The sequence below is a fragment of the Bactrocera oleae genome, chromosome 6, assembly GCF_042242935.1.
Source record: "Bactrocera oleae isolate idBacOlea1 chromosome 6, idBacOlea1, whole genome shotgun sequence".
Taxonomy (NCBI): domain Eukaryota; kingdom Metazoa; phylum Arthropoda; class Insecta; order Diptera; family Tephritidae; genus Bactrocera; species Bactrocera oleae.
In genome coordinates this window covers 55,025,810-55,038,792 of record NC_091540.1, presented here as the reverse complement: position 1 = coordinate 55,038,792, position 12,983 = coordinate 55,025,810, and the positions used below count along the sequence as shown (strand labels likewise).

Sequence of the window (12,983 nt, the reverse complement as noted above, 5' to 3'; positions counted from 1 at the left end):
TTACCAAAACAATATACTCCGAATATTGAATAATTTTTGTTTTTAATAATTAAATTTTAATTAAATTCTGTATTTTTATTTGCCATTAAAAAAAAGTGTACTCCGAATATTGAATATATATTTTTTTTAAATTAATTTTTTATTAAATTCTATATTTTTATTTGCCATGCTCTTCAATTGATTTGTTCCGCTTGAGATACGCGAAAATAAGCCTACAAGTATACAAACATTTTGAACGTAGGTGTTAGGTTTATTTCCGTTACGAAATTTCTTGATTCTGTCCCCAGGCTCAAAGCCCGCTATAAAAGCTATGCAATAGCTTAAAAAAGTATCGCCTATATCGATATACCCTTGTACTAATTTTGTGTTGTAGACTCGACTCTTCGGCCGTGTGGTTGGATTTAAAATTCAAAATTGAGTTGGACATTTTTTTAATATCAATTTTAAAGTTATTTAGATAATTTTATTAAATAATTATTTAACCAATTTTTATAGTATTGTACAATAAAAAATCACAACAACATTTTACTCATTAAAAATAAAACCAAACTTTTTGAAATTGTTCTCAAATTCACACTACCAACCGCATAGTTTTCATCAGGTGAGAAAGAATTCCAACAAATTGGTGAGCCGCCTTACGCTCACATAGTTGACCAAGACCACATAGGCATAGGCGGTGTAAATATAGGCCCAGGCCTGGAAGTGCAAATGCCGGGCGGCAAACGTTTTGCCATTGATGTGCTGCAAGTAGTTGTGCCGCGATTCGCTCAGCAGGCGACGCATCACCGTGCCGCTCAAATAGACGATGCTCATCAGTAGAATGAGGCGCCGAAGATGGACCAGCAAAATTGCCATCTGCGCCACAAACACATAGACAGTCTCCTGTGGAGAGAAGTAGATTGCTGCTAAAAATATAAGCAAAACACAATTAAATAAAGTCAAAAACAACTGAAGTCAAAAGAGATGAGCGCAAAGCGGAAAATGAATGGCTAGCAAAGACGTGTAGAACGCAGCAACAGCAGCGGAGCAGAGAATGAAATGTAAGAAAATTTTTCATGTTGTATATAAATATATATATTTTTATATACGAGGTCGATCCGATAAAGACTTAACCTCACGATCCCTCACTATTCTATCTTTACAATCGTTTAGACGGTTACCGTCGAAATTTCAGCCGAATCGGACTCGTAGCTTTGTTTCTATCGCGTATGGAAGAAGTCGCGTCAGCGAATTTTAGGAAAATGGAATAAAAGAAAACATCTGTCAGTGATTCAATAGTTGTGTTCGGAGGGCTAATCGCGTTTAGGTGTGCGGTGACCCGTTTGCTTCAATAGTGACCGGCACAAATTGGTCTAAAGAGTTTCAATGACGCACGTGAGTATTTGGTGAGCTATTTCCAAGTATCCCGAAAACTGCTACTACAGTTGAAGTGCTAATCGTTTTTGTGTCGTCTTGTGAACGTCGACGAAACATGGACCCACTAGTACACACCACAGACCAAGGAACAGTGAAATTCACCGGCGAACTTACTTCACAGAAGGCGATTGGTCTAGTGGCCAGAAAATAATGCCCACCGTTTTCCGTCGATTCAGGTGTTGTCTACATCGGCTACCAGGAGAAGCTCTTCTGAATTATTAGACAAGTGAGATGGGGAATTCCGGAAAAATGGATCGTGTTTGGCGAGGAAAAAAGTGTTATTCTACAATGGAAACACATAGGTTCAGAACTCCGCCATCGCCACGACCGAAATTGATTGAATTAGGTTACAAACTCATGCCCCATCCTCTGTATTCTTCAGATTTGGTTTCCGCACGACTTTTACTGTTTCAAAAATTGAAGAAGGTCTACCTCTAGAAAACGAAGTGTTCATAAGGGTGTCTCGATCTAAAATGAAACTGTTTTTATACCCTGAACAGCTCATATTAAGTTTGCCACAACGTTGGTAACACCCTGAGGGAAACGTCGGACACCCTATAAAATATATGTATACATATATAAATGATCAGCATGACGAGCTGAGTCGATTTAGTCATGTCCGTCCGTCTGTCTGTCTGTCTGTATATACGCAAACTAGTCCCTCAGTTTTTGAGATATCGATCTGACATTTTGCGAACATCCTTTTTTCTCTTAGAAGCTGCTTGTTTGTCGAAACCGCCGATATCGGATCACTATTGCATATAGATTTTATACAAACTGACAGATCAAAATCAAATTATTGTAAGAAATGTTTTGTATTTGTAAAAGGTATTTTCGCTTCGGCACCATCGAAGTTAACGGTTTTTCTTGTTTAGTAATAAATCGCCATTTTTCCAAAATTTTCATTTTTCTTTGGGAGCTTAAATATTTATTGGACCCCCCTCGTATATTCATGCACATATGTGTGCGTGTATTATATGATTTTGTTGCCTACATATTTTTGTCACATAATATCTTTTCGGAAAAATTTCGACTACTAATTGGAAATTTTGCAATGAGTAAACAATTTACACGCGTTTAAGACATAACGCATAGCACATGAGACACACATAGAAACACATAAAACAAAGCGCCGAAAAGCTAGAACATAATATATAGCTTAGCTTCCGTTCGCCATGCTGGCTAGCTGGCTGGCTCCCCAGCTGCCGGACGGCTCGCCTTTGTAGCCGCGTACGTGTAGAGACCACAAGCGATTCTTTACAACTTTTTTATGGTGCACATATTTTTTCGATCGTGTCAAATCGTCTGTTTTGCCGCCGCCGCCACAATTTCACAATATATTGTTGCACTGTGCAATTGTTGTCTGTTTTTATGTTTGCATATAAATTTATACTCACTGAGAAATAAGCGAGCGAAAAAAGTTCAAAAACCAAAAAAACGAACAAAAAACGATGATAATTTTCTGAACACTTTTGTTGCTTCGTTGTTGCTCTAAATTGCTTGCTGCCGCCGTTAGCCGCAATTCGAGATACACTGGCGCGCTGGCGATCGTAAATCTAATTTGGCAACACTTTCGTTTTGGGCAGCTCGGCTCGCGGTGCCGCCCTACGCGCAGCGTGGTTAGCGGTGAGAGGAAGCGTTAAAGAGTCAAAATCCCAGAAGGCATTCACGGTATTAACTAATGTATGTGTGTGTATGTCTTCACTTGGGCGCGTGAAAATATTTGTGCGAAAAAAGTGTTGTTGCTTTTATGCCGTTATTAAAGCAGATAAGTAGTAAAGTGAACTTAAAGTAACGTTCCCTGGTTTACTTGTACAGGAGCAAATAACCAACTAATAAGGTGTAGTTTGGTTCCATGTATGGTAGACTGCGAGGTGGAAACATCTAAGCTCTTTCTTCTTCACTGTCCAGCTTTCGCTAGACTGAGTCTCAAGTATGTCAGTAGTCACACCATCGGCGAAAGGGGTTGAAATTTTCCCGCTCTAAGATATGCCTGTCGTAAGAGGCGACTAAAATCCATATGCGCCATGTCTGTTTTTCAGCTTCGCCACGAAATATCAGCAAAATAATGTCAGAAATAGTGCTATAATACTCAGCTTGAATTGATATTATAGACTTTGAATGAGATTCCTTCCAATGAAAAAATTCAAATGCTTTTCATACAAGCGACAGATGTCACCAGTCATTGAGTTTGATGAGTGCTCAACTGGCAGTAGCTTCAGCTACAAGGTTTTACCGGAGACTTAAATCTGGTACTATGGATAGCAGAAAGTTCTTGAATTTTTGTCCAATCTGCTCATTGGGTTTGGCCCCTTGGAGAGATTCGTGGTGGCTGTGGTTTAAGCCTAAACTGGTTTTTATTTTGTGTGATCTGTGGAAGATCTCACAAGTCTTAGCTGCACAAACTCTTGAAGTGAACAAAATCTTGGCACTACTTAAGCTTGTGAGGGGTAACTTTCCTGTTGGCACTTATACAGTACGATACTGTACCAACTCCTGCTGTAACGTTAATGTTGACAGGCTGAAATAAAATTATAGTGTTTACAAATATGTGAACTGATAAAAATTTTGAAAACAATACTGCATGCAAATATTATATTAATTATGATCTGTGCTCGTGGTCGATAGGTCTCGCCATTAAACCAATGAACAAATCCCTGATCAAAATGTATAACCTCTCTGTATTGAACATAAAAATAATATTCGATAACTAAAATTTATTAGTTTCATAAAACTTTCATCCACTGTAGGGTGTTCACATATTATATTAAATTTGTATATAAAGTTTGCCACGAAGTTTGTAACACCCAGAAGAAAACGTCGGATACCCTATACAATATATACATAAATGATCAGCATGATGTGCTGAGTTGATTTAGCCATGACCGTCTGTCTGCCTATCTGTCTGTATATACGCGAACTAGTCCCTCTGTTTTTAAGCTAGCGAACTGAAATTTTGCACCTGTTTTTTCTTCACTAAGACGCTGCTCATTTGTCGGAACAGCCGCCACTATAGTATATAACTGCCTTACAAACTGTACAATCGGAATCAAGTGCTTGTATGGGAAACTCTTTCATTTTACGACGTATATTCACGAAATTTGGCATGGATTATTATTTGAGGCAACAATGTAATCTCCGAAGAAATTATTCAGATCGGATGACTATAGCATATAGCTGCCATATTAACTGAACGATCGCATGGAAGACTTTTTTATTTGACGAGGTATCTTTACGAAAATAGATCGGAATCAAGTTCTTGTAACGAACCTTTGTATTTATGAAGGGTATTATAGTTTCGGTGCAACCGAAGTTAACGGTTTGTTTGTTTTTGCTATTATATGGTAATGTTGTTGCTATTGTTTTGACTTGTATTTTCGTTTCCAATAGCAGATGGGTAGCAAATAGCAGCGGAAATAGAAATATGTTCATCTGCTGCCACAACACAGTCAGGTTATAGCCTAAATTCATTATAGCAACAACAGCAACAAATATATAATAATAGCACTAACAACACATATAATAATAACAGCAGCAAAAATGAAAACTAAAATAACAACAACAACGAATTATCAAAGAAATTCAGCATTTAGCCAAAAACACGAAAAATTTACAATCAGAAGAACATTAACAACAATAAGCGGAAAAATCACGAAAATTAGAGCGACAACAAAAACTGCAATAAATACATCATGTAAATGCTTTTAGATGCCGACACATATACACGTATGTAAATTTATATGCAGACACACATACATACATACATATAATATGGACATATGAGTACTTGTATGACCGAGTTAATAATTTTATATGTATGCGGTGTGGTGGTTTACTGCTTGTAGATATCAAATATGAATGTATATATATATGTGTATTTCTGTAGGTGAGCATGTTTTCTTATATTGTACATTTGCGTGTGCCTGCCTCAGTGGTGCGGCGAATTTATTGTACGCGTCTGCATATACCTATGAGTCACAGCGCATTTTTCCGCTGCACATGGCTGCCAGCGAGCTGTTGTTGTTGCAGTTGTGTTTTTGTTATTGTAAGCAATAGCCGTAAACAAAGCATTGCAGAAATCCAATCATAAATGCGTGATTTTTGGCCTTTCATCGATTGCATCAATATTCACGGAATATTTATCCACCACACATACACATACATATATAAAAACAAATACATACAAATATAAATATATATTTTTTTATGCCTGGTTGCATGTTGCAGCAATTAATTTTATTAACTTGCCGTTTGCTATTTTTATTGCATAATCTGTCGCTTATGTTTGTCGGCGCATAAATTATGCGCGACGCCGGCCGCTTGTCAGCCGAGCCGCTGGAGGCGTCAGTGCAACACCCACTCACACATTATTGTTGGGTGAGTTGGTGTTTGGTGGCAGGCATTAACAGCGGTCGCAACCGCAACAACAACACTGCTACTGACACTTCATGTACAAAGCATGAATGCAAGTATGTATGTATGTGTGCGCCTGTTTGTGTGTTCTGGCTTTGGGGCCATCCGGGGCGTATGAGTGACCACGGCAGCGTGGCATTTCGCTTCGCATTGTGGGATTAGCATTAATTTTCTTGCTTTTCATTTCATTTATAGCGGTGTTGTGCGGAGGTTTTCTTTTTCTTAACTTTTAATAAATGTTGCGCTTATTTTTGATGTCTTCCTAATTAAAAGCATAGCGCTGACATGCTTTTGCATTTGTTGTTGTTCCTTTCAAGCAAAGACCAGTGCGGCTGCTGTTAGCTGTTGCACAAACAATTGTGTGTTTGTTGTACATGTTTTTGTAATTTTAGTATTTATTTCGGCTGCGCATATGTGTCAGTTATATTGGAATTTAGCTTTTAGTCGCAGCGGAAGATTTATTGTCGTCGCCTTGGCTGGGCGTTTGTCATCGTTTAGCTGCAAAGTGTTGTTGTTGGCCATGATCGTGTGCGTAAATTTTATCTGTTTGACTTGTTGGGCTTAATAAGTAATTATTTAAATTTATGCAAAGGTGCGTTTTTAGTATGCCCAAGAGCGTAACTAGTTAAATGATTTAATTTTTCGGAAATGCGAAAGGACACTCTTCTATATTTATATGCAATATTTTCAGAGTTTCCTAATTTATATGTTTGTAGACATATGTGTAAATATATATATGTAGCTGTATTTGTAAATCAAAACACCTCTATCTATTGTATGTATATATATGTATATACATATATATTATTCTATATCTGCTTGCATATTTCTTAGCTTTCTCTTTCGTGTGTTTGTGACATCAGCACCCTGTATTGCTTTTGAATTGGCACAAGACTTTTCAGCAAAAAATAAATTAAAAATGCTTTCTAGAAATGTTTGACGTAGTAATTTGACTTGGTATGTTTATTATTTTTAATTTTTTTTAAGCTGTGAGATAAATAGCTTTTTCAACCTTCAAATTTTAATATGCTCATTTAAAATAAAATTTTTAATATAAAATTTGGAATATTAAAAAAAATTCAGTTGAAGAAATGCATTCGTACTTAAGTTTGCTGAATGCTTTTATCTTAACTTGTGAATTTCAAAAAATCTACTTCTTTTGCAGATAATATATCTAATGCGCGAATATCTGAGAATATTCTCCGATTTCTTTTTTTTTTTGGTTTGAAGACCCAAAACTTTAAACTCATTTTCCACGAAACATCGAAACAATGTTTTCAGAGTCGGTGAGGAAGATTTTTCCGGCTGAGCGATCGGTCCTTGGTCGGACTGAAAACTTTCACATGAGCCTCTTATGTATATATTTGACAAGGAATAATGAAAGAAATAAGTTTTTGATAACAATTTCGATTTTTTTAGCCATTCAAAAATTTGTAACAATAAAAAAATATGTTTCGGAAACCACCATTCTGTAATATATCAAAATTTTGTTTATTTCTTTCATCGTTTCCTTTAAAATAATAGGAAATTCGTTTGATTCTTGGATTTAAGATTTTAAGCATATCATTTTCGTTACCGCCAAGCACCTTTTCCCAGAAGTCCTCCAGGAAATCGGCTACAGGATCGAAGGAAACCAAAATTTTTCAAACTGTATCGCCGATTTATGAAATACCATAAATATTGTAAATGTAATGTAAAAATGTCGCTTCAAAAAAGAGAAAGATACACAAAAACTCTTTTTTTTACTTGCAAGTAAATTTTTAAAAATTTGACATAAACTGAATTAATAACAAGTGAAAACGTTATCTTCAGTTGAACCGAAGCTAAAATACCCGTCACAAATACAAAATATTCTTTACGAAAACCTGATTCCGATTCTTCTGTTTGTATGTCAGCTATATGCTCAAGTGATTCGATCTAAACGATTTCTTCGGAGATTGCACCGTTGTTTTAGACAATAACGATGCCAAATTTCGTTAGAAACATTTTCTTATGTATATTTGTGTACATATAGATGCATTGTTTAAGAACGAGGATCACTCTTCACCCTTTATTCTAAGCTTAATTGTATATCATATAAATTACTTGCGTATTTTTAGTTTTACGCTATTTGAACACAGAGATGAGATCCAAATAAACTTTGCTTTGGAAACGAACAATTCGACATACTCTAATTTAATATATTAAATTTGCAATCAGATTCTAACATTGATGAATTTTTGGTCGAAATAAGTAGACATTTAAAGTATCTTTTCCTGTTACAAATCTCAAGAATTTTCAATAGAACAAAAACCTCACATTGATTACAAACTATCAGCACAACTATTTTTTATATTATTTATGAAAAAATTATGTGAATCTCCTAGTACTAGTATTTCTAATGTTCCAAAAGCTTTCGAAACATAACTTGCTCAATTCTATTACAAATTACTTGATTTAGTTTTAAAGTTTGAAGGAATAATTTTGAAAAAGGAAATTTTTTTCTTCTAAATGTTGGTTTTTCAAGAATAACTCTGACATTAATACATTTTCCGTGACTTAAAACAAATATTCAATCGCCTGAGTAAACTACATTTTTGCAAGCACTCTTCTGAGATCTAAAAACATGACAAGAGTCGCTGTGGGCCGCAAGCGAAGAACACGGTGAATGTAAAAGTGATTCGAATACTATTTTAATCATACATTTTAAATCGCGTTATTGTTTTGTTGACACAGAACTTTCTTTTTCATAAAATAATGCTGGTTACGTCATTTAAACATGACTCAATATAATAGCTGTTGTTCATGGCTTCCCCTTTTCACGATTGCATGATAAAAATTGTTCTATTTGCTTTTCAATATACAAACGTCGTAGCTTTGCCAGCTGATTGTTCCGTCTTTAAATGCTTTGAATTTGGGTCATCGCGTGCATTTCATTCGGATGATTATGATTGGAGATTGCAGTGAAATTATGGAGTAATTTTTCAATTATTGAAACATGCTGATGTGAAGATATGAGCTTATTATTTGACACACGCTTATATTATATTACGATTGAAAAGCTCACTTCATCACTTTGCTATTGCTTTTGGTCAGTTGTAGGCTGACAGGGCAATCGCGTTGCACCGGTATCCAAATTTATATGAACGATATGTTCAACACGATCCTTTGTTGTTTTTACAGTATCAGCTTACTTGATCAGCTTAATTTTATGGTCAGCAGAAGCTTAGCGTTTTTTTAGTGCTCTTAAATTTGAGCAGTTTTTCCTAAATAGTGATTTGGAAATTTCAACAAAATTTTTATGATATCATCTCTGCTGAAATCATGATTTGGTAACTAACAAATATAACGCTTAAGTGATTGAAAGCAAAGCGAACACCACTGCGTATACGTAATCACACTTGGTTAATGTAATACTATATTATAGTACGATATATTTATGTATATGTGAATATGGTGTGTTCAAAAATGGTAAATATTATATATAACATATTAGTGTTATGTGAAAGATTACTAAAAATTGTAACTCTATACAAATAGCTACTATATGCATATCTGTCTACATGGTATACGGAGTGTGTTCAAAGGAAAGGGTGAATTTTGAATTTTTTTGAAAAGTTCTCATTTATTCATCAATATCCCCTCAGATATAATACACCTGTGCCAACGCTGTTTCCAGTCCTCGAAGCACTTCTGAAATGCGCTTATCGGTATGGCCATTAGCTCTTTCTTCGATTCTGACTCAATTGTGACAAAATACTTTCTTTTCATTGGTTTCTTCAATTTTGGTAATAGGAAAAAGTCACAGGGAGCCAAAATGACCCGGTTAAGCAAACCCTAATCGTTGTTAGCTCAAAATTTAGCAATTTCGGAACTTCGCTGCCACACGTTTCATGCCCAAAACATTCGATAAAATTGAATGACATGAGTTGATTGATACGCTAACATCCTCTGCAACTTCTCTAATAGTGATACGATGATTTTTAAGAACACATTTTTTTTCACTGTTTCGATGTTTTTTTCGCTTGCCTCAGGGATGTGACTAACTTCTTCTGTTGTCAAAAACTATAATAAAAACATTTTTCAAAATAAAATTACACCTTTAACCACCTGCTCCAGTGCTTTCCAGTATTCAGCTATAAATAACTCCGAGCTCTGAAATTCTAATTGATTTAAAAAAATTTTCACACATACATATTTTCATAAGTCTATAGGTATGTATTTATTTTTAACCACATGTGCTGTTAATAAATGCATTTAAGTCGTGCTTCTTGCACAATATCCGGTTTTTTCTCAAATTTTAAGATTTCATTCGATCGAAAGTGGCACAAATCTATTTAAATCCGCAACGTCACCGTCTGTTGTCTGATGCGACGTCGTCATTACCGCATTCACCGCTGCTGTTGTTGCTGCAGCCCAATGTGACGTTGCACTTTCAATAAAAACTACAAAATATTATAACAGAACACTGTCATAAATTGAAAAATCAGCGCTATGAAGGCAGAAAAGCCGACAAGTTTACCGATGGCAACGAAACCAACGATTGAGAGCGCAAAAACACGACGAGTATTGGAAAGAGGTGCGCAAGTTGCTCATATGGAGCGGGAGTGAGAGAGTATGCCGGTGAGTGAGAGAGTGGGTGCAGTACTGAGTGTGGCGTTGCAAGGGTGCAACGTGCAAAAACCGTTGCAAAAATATTTTTCCGCAAAAAAGGCAATTGAAGCAAATTAAATGGAAGCCACATGAGCGCCAATAAAAAAAAAATTCCAATAGAAAACACACACTCAATTTTTAAGGTATGTTTGCAAAGCTACACTCGTTACAAAAACAAGAGCACACACCTCATTGTTGCATCAAAACAATGCATATACTATTAAATTAAGACAACAAGGTATGCAATTTGCTTCGCCCGATTCTCCGCGTTCGCAACATTGTCCGAGTTGTGCCATAAATTCTCAAACATTTTCAGGCCAGTTTGCATGTGCGGCTGTGTGCGTGTGTATGTGTGTATAAGCGTGCACTGAACACACATCAACAAACACACGCACACCTGTTGCCGGGCAGAGCCGATGACTTTACGTGGGCGCTCGCTGTTGCGTGCAATCATCGCACTAACACACACACATATACACATTTGTGTTGGTGAGGAAAATCTCTTTCTCTCTGTAAAGTATTGCTACAAATTATTTGGTTTTATTTTGAGCAACAAAATAATAAAATAAATAAATTCCACTGCAAGATGTCTGCATAATTTCGGCAAAGCGGAAATATTTTAGAGAGGGTTACTTTGAGTGGGGTCAAGATTGTTTCACTTGCTTTGGATAAAAGTTTTTATGGAATGTTTTAATTTATGTTTCTTTAATAAATTTAAGAAATGTGATTATTTTTAATTTTTTAATAAATTATTTTTATTATTAAATTCTTCTTTAATATTTAAAGTAAGTTTGTAACACCCAGAGGGAAACCTCTGAGATCCTATAAAATATATACATAAATGATCAGAGTGATAATCTGAGTTGATTAAGTCATGCCCGTCTGTCTATATATATACAAACTAGTCCCACAGCTTTTGAGCTATCGTTCTGAAATTTTGCACCTGACTAAGATGCTGCTCATTTGACAGAACGGCAGTGCATCAATTATTCTTTTAAGCAACAATCTTCGGAGAGATTTTCCAGATCAAATCACTATAGCATGTAGCTGCCATCCAAACTGAACGATCAAAAACAAGTTCTTCGGTGCAACCGATTTTAACGTTTTTTCTTGTTAATTTTAATTTTAGTTTATTATAATTAAATTTTTTTAAATGAAAAATTCACAGTATCATCTCTGCCATGTATGTGCTATATATAATATATGGTACTTCTTTAAAATTTAGAAGTGTCAGTCTGTAGGGTTCCAACCATCTACGAACTGTTGTAGCTGTCAATTAAATATTTTTTATGCCTTTAATACACATAAGTCTTTTAGTATCGGGAGATGCTTTTATATATTTTATATATTTTTTCATGTGGGATTTGAGTTTAATGAATGAATAAAAAGCTCTTAAATATGCAACAGCAACGAATGTAGATGTTCGCTATCACTTGTTTCACGAAAATATAAAAATTGATAAGCGGAAAATAATCAGTATTGTTCCGAACTTTAGATTTAATATAATATTGTGACGAGTGCAAAATATGACAACGGAACTACTGAGAGTATCGAGTCTTATTGAAATTAAAACTGCATTACCGTTAATTATTGCCTGTCTCTTCTTTTTCTCTAACCAATACCTCGCTCGTTCTGCTCGAATATATTTTCAAAAAATTTACCTGTGTTAGGAACAACAAATTTGTGAAGTGCCATTTAATACAGAAGAATTAATATACATATATATATCTGACTTAAGTCGTATAACCCCTTGCTATTCTATATATTTTTTAAGCTAGTTATTTGTTCGATTCGCCACTATTAAAGTAATTTTAGTTATTCCAGCCATATATCTCATAATTGATTGGAAAGTAGATAAATATTTATTTCAGTTATTAGAGCTATACACCTGACGTTGAGATGCTCAAAAAGGACTTAATAGTCTTCACTCATAAATATATGGAGAAAGTAAAAATGTTTCCAAAATTTCAAATTTGTTTATAATCATTGTCACACTTACACAGAATTTCTTCACTAAGCCGCTGCAAAACAGAACATACACATAAACTACAGAACGATATAATAAATTTTTAAAAGAAAATTTTCGCTAAGAAGCGCACAGCGCGTCTTTCATACTCACCCACCGGCACCTAGCTGAGAGCGAACGCTTGTGCTCGGCACGCCGAAGATCATCAAACTCACTACACACAAATTTGAATATCTGACGCAAAGAGATGCCGCTTTTCTCTATGAATTTATTATTCGTGTTATGATATTTTTATTTACTTTTGAAAATCATATCGTATCACATCGATTCTAATCGTATTAAGTCGATATGAAGCGCAGCCGGCGCTACATAGGGGCCGAGTGTAAATTGTTGACTGCAACGCGTTGAGCGCCGCGCGTCGAACGTCGGGAGCGCTACTTGTGGCGAATTAGCAGTCGGAAGCTGATTTCGTATTTAGTCGTTTGACAACGCGCCGTGCAAGCGTAACGTACGCGCAAAAGCTACCACCGAAAACGAAACGCATAGAGGCAGACGC

The 12,983-nt window shown here is 35.6% G+C and overlaps 1 protein-coding gene across 6 annotated transcripts; it reads right to left on the bottom strand.

The window, feature by feature from the left end:
* Positions 1–441: 441 nt before the first annotated feature.
* LOC106625817 (uncharacterized) lies at positions 442–12,820 on the bottom strand. 6 transcript variants are annotated; one of them, XM_070111911.1, is made up of 2 exons: positions 12,581–12,820; positions 442–905 (listed from the first exon to the last, which is right to left on the bottom strand). In XM_070111911.1, the coding sequence occupies exon 2, from the start codon at positions 853–855 to the stop codon at positions 598–600; it is 258 nt and encodes an 85-aa protein (XP_069968012.1). In that variant the 5' UTR covers positions 856–905; positions 12,581–12,820; the 3' UTR covers positions 442–597. The 6 variants fall into 6 exon arrangements, with proteins under 6 accessions (XP_069968012.1, XP_069968013.1, XP_036217813.1 ...); XM_070111912.1 differs by having other exon boundaries at positions 442–902; XM_036361920.2 differs by having other exon boundaries at positions 442–882.
* Positions 12,821–12,983: the final 163 nt, after the last annotated feature.